The 22,300-nt window shown below is 61.0% G+C and overlaps 4 protein-coding genes across 6 annotated transcripts; 2 read left to right on the top strand and 2 right to left on the bottom strand.

The window, feature by feature from the left end:
• Positions 1-269: 269 nt before the first annotated feature.
• MLX (MAX dimerization protein MLX) lies at positions 270-4,130 on the top strand. 2 transcript variants are annotated; one of them, XM_074162687.1, is made up of 8 exons: positions 270-330; positions 591-627; positions 759-848; positions 1,635-1,741; positions 1,965-2,064; positions 2,358-2,457; positions 2,682-2,883; positions 3,020-4,130. In XM_074162687.1, exons 1-8 carry the CDS (start codon positions 286-288, stop codon positions 3,074-3,076), a joined length of 738 nt encoding a protein of 245 aa, XP_074018788.1. In that variant the 5' UTR covers positions 270-285; the 3' UTR covers positions 3,077-4,130. The 2 variants fall into 2 exon arrangements, with proteins under 2 accessions (XP_074018788.1, XP_074018789.1); XM_074162688.1 differs by lacking the exon at positions 759-848 and having other exon boundaries at positions 286-330.
• A 187-nt stretch (positions 4,131-4,317) lies between these two features.
• On the bottom strand, positions 4,318-6,750 carry PSMC3IP (PSMC3 interacting protein). Its single transcript, XM_074162691.1, has 8 exons — positions 6,666-6,750; positions 6,463-6,569; positions 6,305-6,394; positions 6,126-6,237; positions 5,869-6,014; positions 5,404-5,457; positions 4,918-4,977; positions 4,318-4,820 (listed from the first exon to the last, which is right to left on the bottom strand). The coding sequence occupies exons 1-8, from the start codon at positions 6,697-6,699 to the stop codon at positions 4,761-4,763; spliced, it is 663 nt and encodes a 220-aa protein (XP_074018792.1). The 5' UTR covers positions 6,700-6,750; the 3' UTR covers positions 4,318-4,760.
• A 437-nt stretch (positions 6,751-7,187) lies between these two features.
• Positions 7,188-15,048, bottom strand: RETREG3 (reticulophagy regulator family member 3). Its single transcript, XM_074162914.1, has 9 exons — positions 14,867-15,048; positions 13,877-13,983; positions 12,711-12,741; positions 11,502-11,628; positions 10,730-10,814; positions 10,183-10,320; positions 9,626-9,705; positions 9,145-9,277; positions 7,188-8,623 (listed from the first exon to the last, which is right to left on the bottom strand). Exons 1-9 carry the CDS (start codon positions 15,046-15,048, stop codon positions 8,190-8,192), a joined length of 1,317 nt encoding a protein of 438 aa, XP_074019015.1. The 3' UTR covers positions 7,188-8,189.
• Positions 15,049-15,239: 191 nt separating this feature from the next.
• TUBG1 (tubulin gamma 1) lies at positions 15,240-22,172 on the top strand. Of its 2 annotated transcripts, none has more exons than XM_074162711.1 (11): positions 15,240-15,376; positions 15,669-15,781; positions 16,320-16,487; positions 16,747-16,815; positions 17,288-17,367; positions 17,956-18,082; positions 18,818-18,904; positions 19,157-19,306; positions 20,542-20,694; positions 21,000-21,161; positions 21,495-22,172. In XM_074162711.1, the coding sequence occupies exons 1-11, from the start codon at positions 15,328-15,330 to the stop codon at positions 21,690-21,692; spliced, it is 1,356 nt and encodes a 451-aa protein (XP_074018812.1). In that variant the 5' UTR covers positions 15,240-15,327; the 3' UTR covers positions 21,693-22,172. The 2 variants fall into 2 exon arrangements, with proteins under 2 accessions (XP_074018812.1, XP_074018811.1); XM_074162710.1 differs by having other exon boundaries at positions 15,328-15,376; positions 17,267-17,367.
• The last annotated feature ends 128 nt before the right edge of the window (positions 22,173-22,300 follow it).

Consider the following 22,300-nt stretch of genomic DNA (forward strand, 5'->3'; position numbering starts at 1 on the left):
GCGTGTCCTGTGCTGCCCCCCTCCCCGGTCCCCCCCGCCCCACAGCCGCCTCTGCCCCCACGACCCCCACCGGGGGCGACCCAGCGGCTCCGCGGGGCGAGGACGAGCCCGGACACCGGCACCCGCCCCGCCCCGGTCCCGCCGCCCCTGCGTCACGCTGACGTCACGGCGTCGCGACAACGCCGGGCCCGCGGAGGGCGCCCCCTGGCGGCGGCGGGGGGGGGGAGGCGGACTGCGTTTCCCGTCGGCCCCCGCGGGCGGTCACATGACCGGGGCGGGCGGAAGATGGCGGAGCCGCCGGGCGCCGCGGCCGAGGACTCGTGGGGGAAGGTGGGCCCGTCCGCCGGCTCCGCGCCGCGCTGGGGGTTGGGAACGGGCCGGGTGGGCGGCGGGGCGGGGGCTGCGGGGGGGGCGGGCGGGGCGGGGGCTGCGGGCCGGGGAGAGCACCAGGGGCGGGGGGGGCGAAGGTCACTGGGGGCGGGGGGCGCTGCCCGGGGGGGCTCCGGGGGCCGGGCCGGGGCGCGGCGGCCGCCGTTTGCCGCCCCATCCCGGCTGACGCCTCCTCTCCCCTCCCGCCGGCCCCGCGCAAGGTCGACGCAGCCTACGGCGACAATGGCCTGGACTCGGGTAGGTGCCGGGGCCTCGGGCCGCCCCCGCGCGGTCGCAGCAGCCGCGTGGCCCCAGCGCGGCGGTGACAGCGGCTGCCGGTGACCCCCCTTCCCTCCCCTCCCCCGTCACTGTCTGGCGTCTCCTTCCAGCGCTTTTCATGGAAAACGCCAGGAAAGGCAGCATCGTGTCGCGTGCCAACAGCATCGGCTCCACCAGCGCCTCCTCCGTCCCCAACACGGGTGGGTCCGGGGGGTTCCTCCTCTCCCGACGCGGGGGTCTTTCCACTAACGGGGCTCCCCAGCCGGGAGCGGGGCTTCCAGCTCCCAGCCCCGTGCCGAGGGGGCGAGCGCAGGGGGCAGGATCCCAGCCCTGGGAGGATGGTGGGGAGCAACGTCAGGGCGTTGCTGTTTCCAGCAGCGTTTGGAGGAGGGAATGGGCCAGGGAATGCCAAGGGAGCTGCCGGCATCTTCCTCCCGCCCCGCTCTGCAGGGAGGGGGTTGGCAGCGCCCTCGGGGCGTTTCATAGAATCATAGAATGGTTAGAGTTGGAAGGGACCTCAAAGATCATCCAGTTCCAACCCCACTGCCATGGACAGGGACACCTCCACTAGAGCAGGTTGCTCAAAGCCCCATCCAGCCTGGCCTTAAACATTTCCGGGGATGGGTCATCCACAACGTCTCTGGGCAACCTGTTCCAGTGCCTCACCACCCTCACAGTAAAGAATTTCTTCCTAATATCTAATCTAAATCTTCTCTCTTCCAATTTAAAACCATTACCCCTTATCCTGTCACTACATCTCCTGACAGAGAGTCCCTGTCTGGCTCTCCTGTAGACTCCCTTCAGATATTGGTGGGCGTTTGTCCTTGTCCTGACCTGCTGGAGCTGACTGTCCCCCCCACCCCAGGCACGGGGCTGGCCTGGGCCTGGCCGGGACCTGGAGCTGTCACCTTTCTGTGCGCCTCTGCCCCCCCCGTGCCTCGGGAGCCCCCCAGTAGCTCCCACTCACCTGAGTTCACTCCCCGCAGATGACGAGGACAGCGATTATCACCAGGAGACCTACAAGGAGTCATACAAGGATCGGCGCCGACGGGCTCACACCCAGGCGGAGCAGAAGAGGCGAGATGCCATCAAGGTAACCCAGGAGGCTACATGTGCTGTCCGAGCGTGGCCACTCGCGGGTCCCCAGGGCCCTGCAGCACCTTCCCCCACTGTTTGGCTGCTGGATCCATCCTCCCCCCAGCTTGGCTCTGGCTGCCTGCTGGGAGCTGGGATTTGGGACTTGACACCTTTTTGAAACAACCACTCCCACACGGCTGAACTCCAAACACCTGAGCGGTGGCTCTGCTTCCCCACAGAAAGGCTACGATGATTTGCAGGCCATTGTCCCCACCTGTGAGCAGCAGGACTTCTCCATAGGCTCCCAGAAGCTGAGCAAGGCCATTGTCCTCCAGAAAAGTGAGTCTTGAGGGTGGGGAGAGGGAAGGGGGTGCTGTCAACCCCCAAAATGCCTCGTGAGAGCCATGCAGGGCAGAGGTTCAGCACTTGGGGACCTTCTGGTGTGACGATGCTCTGGGGGAGCCCAGGTGCTGGCCATTTCCACCCACCCACCTCCCCGAGGAGAATCAGGGCAGCCGGGAGCTGATGCTGCCCAGGTGTGGGCACCTCAGGGCATTATCGTCCACCTTCTGTGAGGATCTCAGAGGCTTATGTCTGCTCCTCAAATCCTCCCTCTGTGTTTTCATGCTCAGCCATTGACTACATCCAGTTCCTGCACAAGGAAAAGAAGAAGCAAGAGGAGGAAGTTTCTACCCTCAGGAAAGACGTGATGGCCTTGAAGATCATGAAAGTGTAAGAAAGAGAAGAGCGGTCGGGCTGCCCTCGTCTTCCTGCTGTTCTCCCCTGGCCCTTGCAGGGCTCCGTGGGTGCTCTCGGTGCTTTGCAGCCAGTCTGGCGACCCGAGCACCAGCCCTGTCCCTGCCTGTCACCATTTCTCCTCCAGCAGCTCGTTAGCGTGGGTCTGTCCCGGGTCAGTTGGTGCTGCCGCTGAACAGGGGGCGCGGGGTTTGTTTCAGGAACTACGAGCAGATTGTGAAAGCTCATCAGGACAACCCCAATGAGGGGAAGGACCAGGTCTCCGACGAGGTCAAGTTCAATGTTTTCCAAGGCATCATGGATTCCCTGTTCCAGTCCTTTAACGCCTCCATCTCGGTGACGAGTTTTCAGGAGCTATCAGCCTGTGTCTTCAGCTGGATCGAGGAGCACTGCAAGCCCCAGGTGGGTGTGGGCGCCACGGGGGGCTGCTGGTGGGGCAGAGGGACACGTGCCCCGGGCTCCTGGGGGAGTCACTCCCCGGGGATGGGCCCGTTCCTGCCCTGGAACAACTGACCATGTTCCCCCCCCCCCACCTCAGACGCTGCGGGACATTGTCATCGGGGTCCTGCACCAGCTGAAGAGCCAGCTCTACTGATCCTCCCTGCAGCGCCGGGGCCACCGCGGGGACGGGACACCTCCTGCCCGGTGATGGGCGCCAGGAAGGACCGGGCTGTCGGTAAAACCGCTCTCAATTATTTATTGTGTTAACTAGAAACCAAACCGAGGCTGCGCAGCCGCTGCTGCTCCACGGGTGCTGTCACTCGCTACTACCAAATACTTGTAGGGACTCAGCAAAGGCACCGCGCTGCCACCGGCTCTCGCTGCGCCTCCTGAGAACTTGTATCTACACACACCCCTACAGCTACATCCACACAGCCAGCCTTGATTTGATTTCTTTTCTGTTCTTATGAATCACGGAAGTCACGCTGAGGTTGTCGCGGTGTGGGCTGTGCAGACGGATGCCCCCGGACGCTGTCACACGCTGCTGTCGGTGTGGGTCACAGCTCCGGCCAACACACGCCCCCCCCGCCCCCCGCAGTGTCTCACAGCCGCCCGGGCGGAGGGCGGTCAGTGCAGGCAGCAACGGCTCCGGGCTCCTCCCGTGCAGTGACACCCGCCGCGGGATCTGTTCCCTGGCATCAGGTTCCCGCTCCGGGACAGCGGGTATTTATTTCATGCTGTTTTTCCCCTCTAAGGCAGCTCAGCTCCAGGCTACGTGGTTTGAACGCTGCAGCACGAGAATGTTTTAGCTACTGCTTCTACCCGCATTTAGTAGCAAACCCACCCCCCCCTTGTGGGGTTGATTTTTATACAAAATTATTCTTCAAACCAAACCTGCGTTTGGGTGTCCTTTTCAATGCAATGCGATGGGAGCCCCACAGCGTAACCCTGCGCTGCGGTTCCTCGCTGACGGAGCACGCCCAGGGTTGCGTTGTCCCGCCGGGAAGATGTTGCCGTGTGAGGAAGAAGCTCCTCTCCCGCGGGTGCGCGGTGCAGCTGGGGCTCCGCGGCTGAATGGGGGGCACAGACCGAGCCCTGGGGGGCGGAGGGGGGGAGGACAGGGAGCTTTACAGACCTCATGTGTGAAAGCAACATATTTTTCTATTGTGAAAAATAATGAAATAAATTTTGCTGAATGTTTTAATGATATTTTGGCTTTATTTCTGAGTTCCTGGAGCCTTCCCCTAGAGCTGCTCAGAGACACATGGGTAGTTCCTGGGGGGCTGGGCCCAGCCGCGGTGGCTCGTTACCCCCTCCTGGCTCTTCCCTTCCCCACCCTGGGGAGCCCCAGCCCAGCCCTGACCCCCCCGTGAACAGAGAAAACGCCACAGCAAAGCCGAGCCAAAAGTCTGTGTTTAATCGGTTGTGTTCTCACATGCCCCTCAGCACCGCTGCAAGGAGCAGCTGAAATGCAGGTAGAGCCTCTGCAGCAGGAACGGGCACTGGCCCATTTGCCTCCCTGAGGCCCCAGCTGCTTTGACTGGAACAGGAGGGGCTCTGCCCCAGCGCCCGCACACCTTCCCCCAGCCCCGCAGGACCCCCGACCTCGGCAGCAATAAATACCATCCCCTCTGCAGGCAAGGCAGCGGGAGGGCTCAGTGCTAAGATATTCCCTCCAACCACCTCTCCAGCAGTGAAGCATTTTAAAACAAACGCATATAAATGAGTGGGACAAACCCAAGCCCTGAAAAAAAAAAAAAAAAAAAAGGGGAAAAAAACCCCAATCCAACAGCTGAGTTTCAGCATCAGCTCCCGAGGCAAAGCCCCCCCCCAGCGCCTCAGACAGCCGCTGGCAGCGTGACGTTGTGGTCCTCATCTGTCTCGATCCCCACCTCCTCCTGCACAAACACAGAGCTCAGCAGTGGCTGCGCCGGCCCCGCAGCGCGGGCAGAGCCCCCGCCACCGCCCGGGGAACAGCCCGGGCCCCCCACTTACAAAGAATTGCTTCTTGCTTTTGGGGTACCCTTCCAGGATGGCCTCCAGCAGCTCAGTCGCCTGGCGAGACGGGGCACGGTGAGGGCTGTGGGGCAGCCATGTGGGCAGCCCCACTGCAGCGCTCGGGGCCTGTCCCCCGAAGGGGTGTCACAAGCCAGCGCAGCTGGGGACAGCTCTAACGCCAGCAGAGTCCAGTTTGCTTCCCGGGGACAGGCAGAGCTCAGCAGGGACTCAGGCATTTGGGGCAGCAACACAGCCTTTTCCCAGGGGATCCCCTTGGTACCCATGAGTCTTCCCCAACCCCGCGGGGCCGGTGCAGCACTCCCTGCTCCAGAGCCTTTGCTCAGCCCCAGGCAGGAGGGAGCTCAGCTCCAACAGGGTCTGCTCCCCAGCAGAGCCCACGTGCCCCTCAGAGTGCCAGTGTCACCCCAGGGCTGTCACCGTCACCACTGCGGCGCTGCCCCTGCGCCATGGCACGGCCCTTACCATCCGCTTCCTCCTCCGCCACTCCTTGCAGTACAGCTTCTGCTCCCGACAGACCTGCAAACCACACCACAGTGAGAACAAACCAGGGAGGTGCCCGGTGCCCAGGACCCACCAGATGTCCCAGCCCCAGCCAGAGGGTGATCTAACAGCACAAAGGGCTCAAAAGACCCTGCAGGGACATGACCCTCTGTGAAACGTCACCCAAGAGAGGAAAAGATGAACTTATCAAGTGGCTGGTGACTGCGGGAGGCAAAGGTTGGCCAGGAAGAGGCAGCCCAGGCTGTTTCCTAAAGTCACCCCAGAGAGCTGTCACTATCACAGACATAGCTGAGGCTCAGCACGGGCTCTGGGGAGCAGCCGGGGTCCCACACAACCCCCTGCCTCCGTTGTACTGGTGTCAGTCAGGCTGGGGACCGGGAAACCCGGTGGAGGGTACAACTGGCCCAGCCCCTGCCAGCTCTTTACCTTCTCCTTTTCCTCTGGAGTCACGTGGTTGGTGGCAGATTTAATCCTCTCCAGCTTCTCTGTGTAACTGGTGCAGTCCTTCCTCAGCTCCTCAATCTCTCTGGCCATCTCAGGGGTTGTCATGGAGCTGTTCAGGTCCTTCAGCTCTGGAAAGGTGTCACCGATCACTGGCAGGGCCGACAGCCTGGGCAGAGCCGCCTGTGCCCGTGGGCCCCCAGGCACTCCCAGTGCCGAGGGGACCGGCCGGGCGCACTCACCCGCCTCCATTTGCCGGCAGCTCTGCTGCAGCCCCTGCACCTTGGAGGAGAGTGCGGTGATCTCCCCGTCCAGGCCGCGGAGATCGGCATCGCTGGCGGCCGGGAGCTGCTCCTGCAGCGAGGTGGGAGGTCAGCGGGGGCGGCTGCCGGTGGGGGCGGCGCCCGGGGCCGGGGCTCACCTGGTCGGCGAAGTAGATCTTCTGCTTCCCGTAGGCCTTCTCGCGGATGCGGCCCTGCTGCGCCAGCTGCTCCAGCGCCTTCACCACCGCCTGCGGGACGGGCGCCGTCAGCCGGGCCCCGCGCCCCGGCCCCGCGCCCCCGCCCCGGCGCCGCTCACCGCCTTGCCGAGCCCGTGCTCCCGCTGCAGGTTCCCGAAGGCGTCCTGGGCGCTGTAGGGCCGGTTCTGCTCCCGCAGGTACTGCAGCAGGACGGCGGCGGCGCCTCCTGCGCGACAGCCCGCCGGTCACCGCGGCCGCCGGGGGCCGCCACGGGAAAGCGGGGGCCGCCCGGCGCTCCCTCCCCCAGCCCGCCCTCGCTCACCGCCCGCCGCGGGCCCCTCCCGGCCTTTGCTCATCCTCCGCCTCCCTTCCTTCCCGCTCCGCTGCCGGTGACGCTGACGCACTTCCGGCGCGCCGCCCTCCCTCGGCCAATCGGGACGAAGGAAGAGAGGCGGGTTCCGATTGGCGGGGAGCCGAAGCCACACCCCGAGGAAGCGGGGCCAGGGCACCCGTGGGCGGGGCCAAGGCAGCCCCGCCCGAGCCTCGGTCTCCCGGCGGGTTGGGGGGAGGGCGGTTCCCGGGGGAGCGCCGGTGCCGGACGGGCCCATTCGCCGCGGGGCCAAGGGGGGAGCGACGGCCGGAGAGCGCCGGGTCGGGGGGTTCCGTACTCCCGGGCAGGGCCGGTCCCGGTCCCAAACCCGCCATTCCCCACCCGTGCTGGTCCCGGGGTTCGTGTAACACAACCCGTTAACGGCCCCCCCCCCCCGCCCACCCAACCCCCCCAGCCCCGGCACGGCGCGAGCAACAGCCCGGGGCAGGCAGATTGAGACAAAAAGCAGCAGCTGCGGGTTCCCTGAAGAGGTTCATTCTTTTCTGCACAAACCGGGGTGAGGGGGGGGCTATGGCTTTACAGAGCAACGGGGGAGCGGGGCGAGGGGGGGCCGGGGAGCATCTCCCCCAGAGGCTGCTGGTGTGTGTGCGTGACCGCAACAGCACGGTCCCGGGGGGCTTGGGCTCTGTCCCTGCCGGGGGCTCCCCGTGGTGCTGGGCAGAGCGGTTCCCTGCTTCCCCGCCTCGGGAAAGCCCGGCCTCAGCAGCTCCAAGGGGCAGCTCTGCCGTGTCCCCTCCCCAAGCGGCGTCTGTGGGAGCGGGGGGCACCGTTGGCAAAGTGTTAGTCCCTTATTTTAGGAAAGCAACATGAGAGCAGCTGCCAGAGGCAGACGTTCGCTGCAGGAGTTGTCACAGTCGGTGTCTTATTGCCATCGCGTCTCTTACAAAACAGCGTCACCAGAAAGTGGGAACCGGGGACGGGTGGCCACCGCGGGTACAAACATGGTGGCCGTACGCCGCCGTGTCCACAAGAGGAGCAAGGGGGTTGTTCTACCTGGAGCTGGATATCGCTGGGAAAGACGACCTGGATTCTGGGCACATTTTAGGGGGGAATGGTTGTCTCAAAGGGAGCCGCTCCTGTCCCGGCCACACACCAGCCCTGAAGGTGGGCTCCAGGATTGTCCTCGGCGATGCCAGGTCAGTCCCTAGAGCTGCAGACACCAGATTGTCTCAGGCGAGGACGTCAAGAGCAAGCAGCGTCCCAGCAGAGGGTGCAGGGCAACGCAGGGTGATTGTGGAGCTGTCACACCAACGGCTCTTCTCTATCCATTACCAGTGGAGTTTATTTTAAAATCCAAGCGAGGCTACAGAGTCACAGGTCACAGTGGTGTTCCCAGCCAGGGCCGGCAGCCACGTCACTCACACAGGAGATGATTGAGAGAACTGTGCAAGGCTTTTCCGTCCAGGATTCCCCTCCACGACATGCGACAGGAAACCAGTGGGAGCGGTGGATTGCTTACTGGCCCCGAGAGCCCGCGGGATCCAGCTGGTTCAGCTCGGACTGATCCAGCAGCTCAAAGTCATCCCCTTCCGCGTCAGTGTCCAAGTCCGAGCTGGCCGTTCTCAGGTAAGTCTTTGCACCTCTCTGGGGATTGTCGCTGCGCGCGGAGCCGGGCTGGGGGGCTCCTGACAGCGCGAGCTGGATCATCCCCCTGGTGACAAACCCAGCAATGTTGTTAGTGAGATTCTGTACAGCTGGCAGCGCGCCGGAGTCCTCCTGCTCATAAGGGAGATGCAGATCTTCTGCCGCTTGTGGGCGGTAAGCCAGGCTTGGGATCCCAATGCTGGTGTCATCTTCGTCGTCTATGCCAGTTGCCTCGGGGTTAATGGAAGGGAAGTCGGGGAGATCCCTGGCAAAGGATTCTTCGGGGTCACTGTGACCGTCCAGATCTACAAGAGGAGAAAGTGCTTTAAACACCCAGTACCCGCCAAACAGCCTGCAGGCTCAGCACACACACGCTGGGCCATTACCTCCCCCAGACAGACTGTCTCCTGCCATCCCACAGACCAAAGGCTCTTTCATCTCCCCCTCCCACAGCTATTGGGATGCCTGACGGTGTCCTCCCAGTTCACTCCCTCCCAGTTCACTCCCAGGAAGGCAGATGCTGAACCAGACCCTTCTGCAGGGGAAAGCATCCCCTCCCAGCCCAGACACCACAACCTGTGTCCCCACAGCCAGAGACCGGCGGAGCTGGATCCAAAGAGCAGCTGTCACTGCGCTGCTGAAGCACCACAGGAGTTAAAAAACACTTTCAGTTCTGAAAAAACAGGTAGTTGCATCTCCTCTCAGCCAGCGAGACAGACATCAAACAGCTGGAGCTCAAGGACAGAAGGCAACGAATGCACCCTCCCTCCCACCCCTCACACCAGCACCTGCTCAGCATTCCACACCTTCCACCCATTTCCCTCACCTTCCGATCCCTCTGTCAGTGGAGTCTGGCCCCTTGAAAGGTTAAACATCCCATTTTCAGTGTAGGAAACCTCAGCATCCGAATGCTCCGAGTCAGAGATGGTTAATTCCTTGGCAACCACAGAGTCATCCAGCTTTGAAAGAGGAGATAAAACGGAAAACATCAATACTGGAAAGCTTATCCCTGTGCCTCGGGACAAAACACATGATTCAGTGGCCACCAGTTAAACCCAGTCCTCGCAGGAGGCTCATTTCACACTTCACTGCCCAGCTGAGGAGACCACAGTTGGTACAAGCAGTGCTGGACACACTTGAGTGAGACAGAATAGGAAAGACCTCTCTAAAAGGAGAATATCCTCATCTCATTTTCTCGCACATCTCAGCTGCCACGTGCTGGATACAGCACACGCAGTGTGTGCCCAGGCAGTGCAGCGCGTCTGTTCTCTTCGGCTGAGCTCTCCGTCTCAGAGACACTTCCTCACCTTGGGGCAGAACGCCGCCAGCTCCTCTTCACTGTCACTCCCGTCATCCACAGCCTCCTGGTTGAGGGACCGGCGACGCACTGCCAGAAACCAGAGCCCAAGCTTATTACTGCTGCCAGGACAGGGGGCTGCGCACCCCCAGCCTTAAGCCAAGCAGAAACCCCCAAACTGGCAGGCTTGGACACAACACAGCATGCTTTGTCCACAGCAGAGCAATGGGACCGTTTCTGACTCGGGCTGCTGCAGATCTTTTGCCGAGATGAACATGTTTAGCAGCTACTTTGCACCGAGCCCTCCCTCTTTTTTCAGCGCAACTGCAACATGGAACACACAGTCCTGGCAGCTGAGAAACGGAGCGGCTCAGCCCCGTGAAGCGCTTACACCGGCTGCCAACGGGGAGACGCCTGCGGAGGCTGAGCTGCCTCGCTCCCTCCCCACAGCAGCGGCGAGTATTTGCCAGGGGCGCAGCAGCGTCCACGGTGCCACGCGTGCAGCCCTGGCCCACACCAGGGGCTGGTTCGGGGACCAGGGGTCAGGAACGCAGCGCAGACACTTACATTGCTTCTCCCGCTGCTTTGATATCATGTAGCCTCGAACGCTGAAATCCAGCCGCTGCAGAGCTGGCTCCAGCTTCATGTACATGCGGTGCCCCAGCCTGTGGTACACAGCCAGGGGCCACAGCAGGAGGAAGAGCACTGAGGTAAGTGGGAATTGCTGATTAGAAGTCTGTTCAGGATGCGATGTGGCAAACACCTTGCCCGTTTTGCGATGTGGTACAACACACACAGCACAAAGGATCTGAGCACCGAAGGCACTGAGAATTGGTGCAATCAGCTCTGCCAATTAAACAACATCGCGAGGCCAACCTATTGGTGCTGAGATCTCTCGTTACTAAGCACTCAAACATGTTCTCTCTGGACCAGAGACCTTAGAGTCTTGGTCAAGAACCACCACATTCCAGGCAGAATGTATTATTTTAGATTTTAAAGCCATTCACACAAGTTTTCCTTTTGAGCAGAAGAGCCCCATCCCTTGGACATTCAGATCCCACTCATTCTACCCCTTTTCACTCCCAAGTCCGTACGGGCACAGAGATCTACTTACACAGCAAGTACGAGAGCACGAGCCCAGGGATATACCGGCCCAGGACAGCCAGGAAAGTAAAGACTCCACACGCTAGAAGGCAAAACTGAAGACATGGAGACAGTGAGTTCCCAAGGTTAAGCCCTGCATTCACTCAGTTCCTGACCACCTTGCTCTCTGCAGATTCTATGTCAAATCATAATTCTAACAACAGCGAAGGCTTCCTAGCGTTCAGCCACCTGGCTCCAGGACTTGCACAGACACAGGAGGTATCTGGCTCCAGAGCGACAGGCAGCTTCTGCCTCAGAATGTGAGGAGCCTCCCAAAGCAGGGACACTAAAAGCAAGGAAGAGGCTAAAGACATAACTCTTTGGGCTCAAAAGGACAAGGATGGTACCACCATGGTACAGGCTCCTCTTTACATAAGCCTCAAAAAAAGAAAAAGAAAAAAGCTTGACACACTTTCTCAAAGTGTTAAAATCCAAGAAGGGAGATAAATTTGACAGACACTTAAAAAAGCTAGAAACCTCCAGACGGAGCAGCTACATTTTCACTAGCTCAGTCAACATGCTGACACTCGTTCTCTCCTCCCTCCTCCGCAACCTGATTATTCTGCTGCTCTTTCTACTCCTCTCCACCGCCCAAGAGCCACGTTGTTGTGGGAGACCTCCCGCAGTAACCTCCCATGTCTGAGTGCACTCAGCCAACGCTGGACGCCGCCACAAAAGGGTACGAGCACTCAGCGGAGGCTCCACACCAAACCTTTCATTTGCTGAGGTCTGCACATTCTTACCTTTCCAGGGTTTTGCCTCTTGAAAATGAAGAGATTACTTAAGAAGCTGGTCACAGCCACCCATCCTTCTGCCAAATGGTGACAGAGCTCTGGCACCCCGAGCAGCCGAGGGTGGACGTAGCCCCAGCTGCAGCGAAGGGAAGAATTCGGGAATGGACATTACTGCATTGACGTCAGCACAGAAGTCACTTGTTACAGACACTTGACTCCATTCTGCTTTCTCCTCTCCCCAGCTGCTGGCTCCTGCCTTTTCAAACACCGCAGCACTTCTACCTACCGCTCTGCAAGCGTCCCAGCTCTCCCACAGCAGCCAAGGAGCAGTCATTTCAGTCACTCAGTCTCTTGGCTTAGACTAGTTCCCATGCTACTGGAGGGAAAGGGCAGTGCAGAAGCAAATTACGCCAATCCCTTTGCTTTTTCTGCATTTATTTGGTCAACAGCAACCCCCAAGAATTCAGCACGCGGTTTACAAGCAGCCTTGTACCTTACTTCATATATACACTTACTTCGGAGGCATTGTCTTTGGCAAGCTCTATTAGTGCTTCTTAACTGCTAGTCACGAGTACTTGGAGGTTAGGAAGAGCAATTCCTTTTGTGCTTGGGCCTCTTGCAAAAAAAACAATACAAAATTTGTCATTTGGCAACAGCTCAAGTGATTTAATCGGGAGCTGAGCATCCAGCGCGGCTCGGCAGCACAGCCGGGCAGAAAGGTGTGCCCAGGGAGAGGAAGGTGTTATTAGTGAGCCAACACCCCAGCATTTCTCAAGCCATTATTATTGCTGCAGTCAGATCACAACTATGCAGTAACAGCTTCTGGGACAGGCCTGTTAAACATTCCTTATGGAGCCTCAGAAGACTTCATTATTTCCAATATAATGTTGTTTTTCTGCTACTGGAAGCCCATACAGAAGGAATTGCTTTTAAGGCAGCCCCTCTCACTTAAGGGTGCAGGGGGGAGTTTTACAACTCAAGCAATTATTGGAGGTCAGCATGAGGCAAAGATTAAGTAGAATATAATGGCTTGGGCAAGTCAAAAACTTGTCACAAGGGCTTGACAGAGTCCAGGGCTCCATCCTCCCTCCACTGCGTAGCTCCCTTCTCCCCCTCCTTCCTCGCTCAAAGGAGCCAACATTACAAGCACATGCAGGTCATAATTACACGGTATCACAGCAAAGTACCAAACAGCAGAGGATTCAATTAGTTTCCTACCTCTCATTGTCTAATTCGTCAGGTCTTGCCACTAAAATATTAAGAACAGACACTACATTAGTTGCAAGGAATTTGCCACGAGAATGCTTAGCTCTTGGGATTTAAGTAAAGCTTTAACGAGCTGGGGAATACCTGGAAAAGACATTAACTGTAATTAAGAACAGGAGACGCATTGCTCCATAACACATTTTGAATGTGTACGTGTGACAGTACAAGACTGCGAGGGATTCTCCTCGCTGCTCCTCAATAGTTTTGCCCATTGTCTGGACAGCTGCTCTGGGTACAGGGACAGGTATTAGCAAAAACCACCACTCTCATCTCGCTCCCCCAGGCGGTGAAGAAAGCACAGCTTGCCCAGTGAGAGCAAGTCTTTTGATACTTTCTCAAGTAATCAAGAAATCAAGGCTATGAGGGAGGTGGGCAGACTTTTCCTCGTCACTTCAGCCACAGAACCTGAGCCAAGCTGCTGCTAGAAACCGAGGAGAGCCTTAATGTCTTCCCCAGACCTACAGGGAACATGGGCTGAAGCAGAAAGCTGGGAGTTGTACTTGCTGGTTAGTCAGGGAACCAGCTCGGAGAGCATGCAAACCAAACACTGCTCCAGAACCTGCCCATGCAAAGCCAGTGGAACCCTGAGCTGCCGAGAATGGTAGTATCCATGAGTTCATTAATATCACAAAGAACAGACAGAACTACTTTCTTTACTGAAAGCTTTAGGCTAACTTCATTAGCAGGCGTTAAGATGCTTCTTTCAAAGAAATGTCTACTCAACAGCAAGGCTGGGACTCAGCTTCGTCCTAAACCAGGAAGCTGGTTTATTACAGATCCATATTCCACGTGTGCTTCAATTTCTCGCTCTCGCACTGAATGCTCGGGAGGTGAATCACTGCTGCAAAACCTGCACCAGTTCACGTACACCAGATGCTTCAATATTATGAGACAAATACCAGTGTCACAAGAATGAAAATCTCTTCTGATGCTTATAAAGGTTAGGATTTTCCAACTCCAGGAAGAACCTGTCTGCAGTGTTCTCACCTGCTTCTAGACTCACAAAGCAAAAACTCTAGGATTTTCACTATTTAACTCCAGGCAGCCATGGCCTATAGACTTCTACGGCTAAAAACAGCGCTTGATTTGTTGTTATTGACTCAAATGTTGCAACTTACCTCTGATTTCAGGCCAGATTTTGCTCTTCCACTGATCTAGACAAACTACTACTATAAGGGTAAGTGCAACCAGGAACAGCAAGCGAAGAGAAGTCAGAGCAAAAAACCTACAGGGGAGAAACAAACAAATCGGTACCAGCCAGATCTGTGTGACACACACAAAGTGGGTAACACCAACCGCCTCAAAACGAATCAGTCGCTCGTTAACAGTTATAGCCAGAGAAAAGTGAGCAAGTGCTAATCGCTCAGCACCCAGCTGCCTGCGCTGCCTGGGGGAGCTTATCAGGGAGCTGCCCGGGCTGCGCTGGGGACCCTTATCTGCTCATGTCACTTCTAGTGTCACTCCTAGCACGACAGCCCTGCTTTACAGCTCAGAGCCCAGCAGAACCTGCTGCTCTTCCTCTCCTGAGCACACAATAGTTTTACTTTTTCCGATAAGGGGAAAAACAGACTGAGAGGGTAGAGCTGAAGCAGACATCAGCACTTCCAGCTTCCTTCTTGTCTGCTGAAAGAGATCGAGGGCTCAAGCCCTTCGGCTGGTCCCACCTCGGCTCCCAGACAGCTGGATATTCCACACGGAGCAGAGGCACCCGTCCTTCCCCCCCGGAGGGACCCTTCCGTCCCCCCCGGAGCCCGCATTCCCCAGGTCCGGGGCTACGGGGGAGCCATGAGCCAGTCCTGTGGCTGCAGGGGGCCTTAGCCCTGGCGCCCACCCTCGACCCCTGCCATGGGGGGAAAGCCCCTCAAGGCACCGCGGCAGAGAACTTCCCACAACCCGGGGCGCTCCGGCGCTACCGGGAAGGGCCAAGCCCGGGCCTGCGCCCACCCGCGGCCGCCCCCCCCCCGCGCGCCGTACCGGGCCCCGGCGGATGGCACTCTCCGCCACAGGGACCGCTCCGCGGCCCAGCCCCCCGCGGAGGAGCGTCCCCGGCCCCCCCCGGGATGGTCTGCGCCCCGTCCCGCCGCCCGGGCCCGCCGCCGCCCGCTCACCAGAAGAGGCCGTGCGCCGCCGCCCACCACAGCGCGCTGCGGCCCGGCCGCTCCCACACCAGCGCGGCCTGCGCGGCGCTCAGCAGCGGCTCGTAGGGCCCCAGGCGGCCCCGCAGCGACGCGCTCAGCGCCTGCACCCGCCGCTGCCGCTCGCCGGGCCCGCCGGGCCCCGCCGCCGCCATGGCTCCCGATCGGCATCAACATCCGCCCGCCCCGCGCGCGCGCGCGGCCGCCGCCGACATGGCGGCCCCCGCCGCCGGAAGCGGGGCCGCGCTGGGCGCCGCCATCTTGGCGCAGGCGCCGCCGCCGCCACCCGCCAGGGCGCAGGCGCGTTGCCAGGAGCGCCGCTCTCCCGGAAGTGCGCGGCGCGCAGGCGCAGTGCTGTTGGCGCCGGGCGGGAGACGCGGCGGGGCAGCGGGGAGGCGAGCGGAGGAGCGGAGCGGAGCCGAGCCTCGGCCGCGATGCCGCGGGAGATCATCACCCTGCAGCTGGGCCAGTGCGGCAACCAGAGTGAGCGGGCGTGCGAGCGGGGCGGGCGGCGGCAGGGCCGGGCCGGGCCAGGGGAGCGCGCCCCGGGCGGGGCCGGGATGCTGTGGGGGGCGTGGGCGGGGCCTGTCGGGCTGGGGCGGGGCCTGTCGCGGAGGGCGGGGCCGACGGGGCGGGGGCGGGGCGGGGCGGCGGGGCTTTCCGGGGGGGCGGGGGCGGGGCCTGCCGGACCGGGGATGCTCCGGGCAGGCTCGGCGGGGGGCGCCCGGCCCCGGCCCCGGCCCCGGCCCCGCTGACCGTTTCCCCCCCCCCGCAGTCGGGTTCGAGTTCTGGAAGCAGCTCTGCGCCGAGCACGGCATCAGCCCCGAGGGCATCGTGGAGGAGTTCGCCACCGAGGGCACCGACCGCAAGGACGTCTTCTTCTACCAGGTACCGCGGGCCGTGGGGGGCACACTGTGCAGCCTGCCCTGTCACCATCTCGGTCCACGCCCGGGCGAACGCAGGCAGCGCTGCCTGTCACCACTTCAGCTCCCTCCAGCACCCCCAGTTCAGGGACTGGTTGGCTGACACCGACCCCGGGCTGGCTGGAGCGGCAGCCTCAGCCCAGCGCTCCTGCTAGGCAGCACGCTGCCAGGGCTCCTATCTGTGCTCCAGTTTCTGGAAATGGATGTGTTGTGGAGGCAGAAGCACGAGGCTGAGGCTGCCATAGATACCACCATATGTAACTGCCACCCGCACAGCCCGTTAGAGCCACCCCCCGCCTGCCCAGCATCCAGGATACGCTCTGGGGCACGTACAGATGCTGCATTACAGACAGGCCGTACATAACAAGTTTCCCTTCCTCCCCGTCCGTCAGATGCCGGCCGTGCTGTGCTCTGCTGCGGCCAGGGGGTGGCAGACACGCCGGCAGCTCCTCTGGCAGCGCTGGGCTGCCATGGCATCATGATCTCACTGCTCCTTGTTAAAGGCAGACGATGAGCACTACATCCCACGCGCCGTGCTGCTGGACCTGGAGCCCCGAGTTATCCACTCCATCCTGAACTCCCCTTACGCCAACCTCTACAACCCAGAAAACATCTACCTGTCGGAGCATGGAGGGGGAGCTGGGAACAACTGGGCCAGTGGCTTCTCACAGGTAACAGCTCCAGTGCTCCTGGGTAAAAACACAGGCCAGCTCGTTAGGCGAAGGCTTTATCGTGGCCTTTCCATGTCAGGCTCAGAACATGGTTTCTGCAGAATTCCTCAGCACTCAGCAGGGACTTAGACCTGACAATTCATGGCACCCTGGACACAGGGTCACGTTGCCAACCTGGCTTAGCTTCTCACCAGGCTTGAGCAGCTCTTCCTCATTTTCTGTAGGAAAGCAACAAACCCTGGTCTGATCTCTCTTGCAGGGAGAAAAAATCCACGAAGATATTTTTGATATAATAGACAGAGAGGCTGATGGGAGTGACAGTTTGGAAGTAAGTAAACCAGGGGATTTGGATCCGGTTGCCCTGCTCGTTGTTTTCAGAGCTGGGCTGCTCTTTTGTGCGGTGGGAGGAGGAATCCAGGAGGCTCCTGAGCAGCAGTTCCACTTTGTGGTGTGTGCGGAGAGGTGGATTCCACCCACGCTGGCAGAAGTGGCCTGATGAGCCTGTGGCTGTAGCTGTGGTCCCCAGGAGCCAGGGCTAACCTCTGCTCCATTGCAGGAGCCAGGGCTAACCTCCCCTCAGTCCCCAGGAGCCAGGACTAACCTCAGCTTGGTCCCCAGGAGCCAGGGCTAACCTCTGCTCCATCTGCAGATGTCAGCTCTGTGCTGTCGGTTGTGACAGGGGCAGTTCTCACCCTGGCTGGCGGGTCCCTGCTGGAGCTGGAGGTGGTGGCAGAGCTCGCTTTGCTCTGCCTGCCCCTGGGGCTGAGCTGGGCCTTGAGCTGCGTTCTGCTTCCTTCCAGGGATTTGTGCTTTGCCACTCCATCGCCGGCGGAACGGGCTCCGGGCTGGGCTCGTACCTGCTGGAGAGGCTGAATGACAGGTGAGCGCTGGCCTGTCCCCTTCCTGGGCAGAGCCTGGCCCAGCCCGGGCACCCTTCCAGCGCTGACTCAGAGCCACCACCCCCACCCAAACACTCTCTTGTGCAATCCCTGGCTCGCTGCCCAGGGAAGGGACGGCTCCTGATACGCCTTCACGCCGGGGACTTCACAGGCTCCGAAACTGGACTCGTGCTGCCCAAACTCTGCCTTCCCTCCGCTGTTCTTATCAGGCAGCTGCCTCCTGACACCCTGACTGCACAGGGGAGGGTGGGAGGCTGTAGCTGTGGGCTCTGAGCTGCCATCCCTGCCTGTTTCAGCTTGCAGCCTCTTGAAAAGGCTTGTGAGCAGCTGCTTAATCAGCCTGGGGATGGCTCAGCCTCGCCTGTAGCTGCGTCTGGCAGCCTGCGCCTGTACTGCGAGGGCAGGCGCTGCTGGGACAAATTCCCTCCCTCCCTGGGAGCTGGCTCTGGCACAGAGTCCTGGTGACTCACTGCTGTCCTGAGCCCTGGAGACTGCAAAGGGAGCTTGTGGGAGGAGAGAGCGCTGGCTTGGTGGTGTTAACCCTTGAGGGGGCTGGGCTTTCTCACCAGGTATCCCAAGAAGCTGGTGGAGACCTACTCAGTTTTCCCAAACCAGGATGAGATGAGCGATGTTGTAGTCCAACCGTACAACTCTCTGCTGACACTGAAGAGGCTGACTCAGAACGCTGACTGCGTGGTAAGAGTCCCACTGGGTGTCACGCCAGCACGGCAGCCAGCTCCCGCTGGGCAGCCCTGTCCCCAGCCACTCAGACACGGCTTCTCCTGGGGCCGGTGCCGCATTGGTGTGGGGCCAGTGCCACAGCAGCAAGCAATGAGCCTATGAAATCCCAGGCACAGCAAGGAGTGCACCCCTGTCCAGAAGGGCTGAGCAGATGTCGTGGCCGCAGGGACAAGGGCTCTGGGCTGTTCCACTTGGCATTTCTGCCTCTGGGACCCGTCAGATTCTTCCCATGGCAGCGAGGACTGGCTGTGAGTCCTCTGCCGAGGTGCGCTGCAGCCTTCCCCTTGAACTCGATTCCACTATGGCTTTCAGCCCCCGTCAGTCCCACCCAGGCACCATCTTTAGCCTCCACCAGGGCTTTTGGTCAGGTCCTGATGCTGCTCGTCCCTCCCAGCTCGTCTCTGCACGGGGCAGGAGCTGCTGGGGCTGAAGGCTGCTGCAAGTGCTGGCCCAGGGGCAGTGCCCTGCTCTTTGGGAGAGCGCTGGGGAGTGCAGCCAAGACAGGAGGAAAGAGCTTCCATTGACAGTGTCAGTTACGCTCCACAGATGAGTCAGCTTGTGGTTTCAAGTGTCTGCCACCTGCCGCCGAGGGCTGCGGCGCCCGGGGCCTGCGCTGGGCCACTGGTGCCCTTGGACACGTGGCCAGGGCTGCCCCCAGGGCTCATCACACAGCCGGTGTTTTTCTTGCAGGTGGTTCTGGACAACACGGCTTTGAATCGCATCGCGACAGACCGGCTGCACATTCAGAACCCGTCGTTCTCTCAGATCAACCAGCTGGTGAGAAGGGCTCTTCCCTCCAGGGAAGCTGGCGGGGGGGCTTCCCCACTGCCTTTGGCTCGGTCTGATCCTGCTCCCTGGGCTGGGGGCGGTGGTGGGCAACCTGGGGCTGTGAAGGAGGGTCCCCTGCCCTTCCCAGGGGCGGCCTCCATGGGTGCTCCAGCTTCCCCTGGCAGGGCTGCATGAAGCAGGCTTTGAATGTGCTCTGCGGTGACGAGGTGACACAGACCCTGACCCCCTGCCCTCCCCCAGGTCTCCACCATCATGTCTGCCAGCACCACCACACTCAGGTACCCGGGGTACATGAACAACGACCTCATCGGGCTGATCGCCTCACTGATCCCCACCCCGCGGCTCCACTTCCTCATGACGGGGTACACGCCGCTCACCACCGACCAGTCGGTAAGGCAGCCGCCAGCCCTCCTCCCCTTCCCTGGGGCAGGGGCAGTGCCACACTCACCTTGTGACATCCACCAATCCCACGGTCCTGGGGTGAGCCCTAATTGCGTGTTACACCCCCCAGCCCCTGTGCCCACACCGTGTGACCCCTGCGTGTGATGTGAATCAGCTGTGATCAGGCATCTGTGCTCATGCTGGGCTACCTGCTGTGTGCAGGAGCGTGGCTGCGGCAGCTTGGGGGGGGCGACAGGATCTGATCTGACAAAAGCCACCCTTAGAAACAATCAGTCTGAGCCCAGAAAAGCAGCCTGGCCAGTCCTGCCACCCTGGTGGGCCACCAGCCCAGGCTGTTTGGGTCAGAACACCGGTGATCATTGTTGTGCCAAGACTGAGCTCTAGGCATCAGCCCCTTCCCCGGGCCTGATCTGTGTTCTGGGAGGGGATTTCCAGCCCTCAGCCCCATCAGACAGTGCCGCTTGCGTTTAGCTCATCCCCAGCCAGCGCCCCCTCAGCCCCCCCAGTGAGCAGGGGGCAGTTCTGTTGTGAGGGGCTCTCACCTGCATTGGCCGCATCTCGGTCCTGCCGGGAGCTGACAGCTGCTGTTCTCCTCTCCCTGCCTGCGCTTCCTCAGGATGTTACTCAGAGAAGCAAATCTGAAAAACTGCTGGCTCTGAAAAGGGTATCGAGCATGTGATCTGTCCTCCCCAGGAGGAGTGTGGGGAGGGCTCAGCCAGCAGCTCAGACGGTGCCTGGAGTGGGGCTGGCACCTTGCTCCGGGCACTCCCTCGGGTACTGGCCCTGGGCTGTGGCTCCGTGGCAGCCCTCAGGGACTGCCCAAGGGCTCGGTGCGGGGTGAGGTGGGGAGGGGGTGCAGTGGGGAACAACCCCTCCTGTCCCCCAGCCCTGCTCCTCGCCTCGGCAGTGGAACAGGACAGAAGTTTGTCCCTGTCACTTGGGCTCAGCAGAGCCTGCCCCAGCCCCTGCCGTGCCACCATGGGGGGGGCAGCTCAGGACCCTTGTGTCGGAGCCCCTGCCAAGGCTCTGGGTCTCAGCTGGGCTGTACCTGTTGTGTGACGTTGGGGTTTCCCTGTCCTGCATGTGGCCTTGCACGTGGCTCTGTCCCCGGGGCGAGGGCTTCTCACTCCAGCTGCCCCCCGGTCCTGTGTGCGTGTGTGTGGCGGCGGGAGGGCAAGGGAGCCACGTGCCTGCTCCCCCTCACCCCCGGTGGGTGTTTGCAGGTGGCCAGCGTGAGGAAGACCACAGTCTTGGACGTGATGAGGAGATTGCTGCAGCCTAAAAACGTGATGGTGTCCACAGGGCGAGACAGGCAGACCAACCATTGCTATATCGCCATCCTCAACATCATCCAGGGGGAGGTGGATCCGACACAGGTGAGCTCCCACGGCCGTTTCAGACACGGATGGCAGTGGACCAACCTGCCAGGGAAGGGCACAGTCACCATCTTCCTGTGCGGGGACCCTGGGGTGAGACCGAGCACTGAGAACTGGCTCTGAGTTGGTGCTGCGAGGGCCCTGGCCTCCTGGAAAGGCCACTAGTCCCTTGCCATGAGGAGCCTCCCTACCTGCCTTTTGCTGAAATCCATCTTCCTGAGGCCATGTGTCCAGCCAGGAGCAGCTCCAGGGTTTGCTGGGACTGGGTGGCTTTGCCCATCGCCCTCCTGCTCTCGTCCCACCAGGTTCACAAGAGTCTGCAGCGGATCCGGGAGAGGAAACTGGCCAACTTCATCCCCTGGGGTCCTGCCAGCATCCAGGTGGCTTTGTCCCGCAAGTCCCCTTACCTGCCGTCCGCACACCGCGTCAGCGGCCTCATGATGGCCAACCACACCAACATCTCCTCGGTGAGTGCCTTCCCTCTGCGCTGTGGGCAGCATTGGTGGTCCTTCGGTCACAAACCCCTCTTCTTGGGGGCTTTCACAAAGCCATGGTGGGGCCTGTGGTTAAGGGGAGGGCGGGCAGCTCCCGGCAGGCTTGGTCTGGGGTCCTGTCAGCTCTTCTGCACACCCGGTGCTGTTCCCCAGGAGCAGGGAGCAGCAGGACTCCCTCTCCCTGGCCAAAGGCAGCCTCGGAAGCGGGAGCTGATCCCAAGTGCTGGCTGGGTGTGGGGCAGCAGCTACTGCCCTGCCTGTCGGGGTCCCCGGGGAGCTCTGGCCCCTCTGACTGCTGCTCTCCAGCTGTTTGAGCGGACGTGCCGACAGTATGACAAGCTGCGCAAGCGAGAGGCCTTCCTGGAGCAGTTCCGCAAGGAGGACATCTTCAAGGACAACTTCGACGAGCTGGACAACTCCCGGGAGATCGTGCAGCAGCTGATCGACGAGTACCACGCGGCCACGCGCCCCGACTACATCTCCTGGGGCACGCAGGAGCAGTGAGCACCCTGCCAGGGGACGGGGGGCTCCCAGGGCCACCTCCACGCACGCCAGCAGGGCTTGTCTCTGCCGTGCCCACCTTTTGCACCCCTCAGCGCTGCCCGGCAGCGGCGGCATCGCCCCGGCCGCTCACACGCTGCAGCACCACTGCTGCAGAGCCTCGGCGGGGGGGACAGCCTCTGCCCCACCTCCTGCGCCGGCCCAGGACAGGAGTGGGGCAGCTCCGCGCTGCGCTGGCAGGAACCTCCGCCCGTGAGAGCAACACTTGCTGGGAGGAGGAGAGCAAACCCGGGGAGCTCGGAACGGGCCTGGCCCAGAGTTGGGTACAGGCGACCCCTGTGGCCAGAGGCTCTGTGTGGCTGAGCTAGTCCTTGCCCTGGGCAGGAGCCTTGTTCCTCCTTCGCCAGATCAGGCCTGGGGCACAGGCTGTATCTATATTTTTGTAGGTTATTTTGCTTTAATAAAGGCTGTTCCTGCACTGACGGTGCCTGCACAGCTCCTGGAGCAAGCACCTGGGGAGGGAAGCAGCTGCAGACGCTGCCAGGGCCAGTGCTCGCCTTGCCCAGCTGGCCAGCCCGGCGTCCCGGCTTGGCGGCAGCGCTGAACTGGGG

The sequence above is a fragment of the Numenius arquata genome, chromosome 23 (assembly GCF_964106895.1).
Source record: "Numenius arquata chromosome 23, bNumArq3.hap1.1, whole genome shotgun sequence".
Taxonomy (NCBI): Eukaryota; Metazoa; Chordata; class Aves; order Charadriiformes; family Scolopacidae; genus Numenius; species Numenius arquata.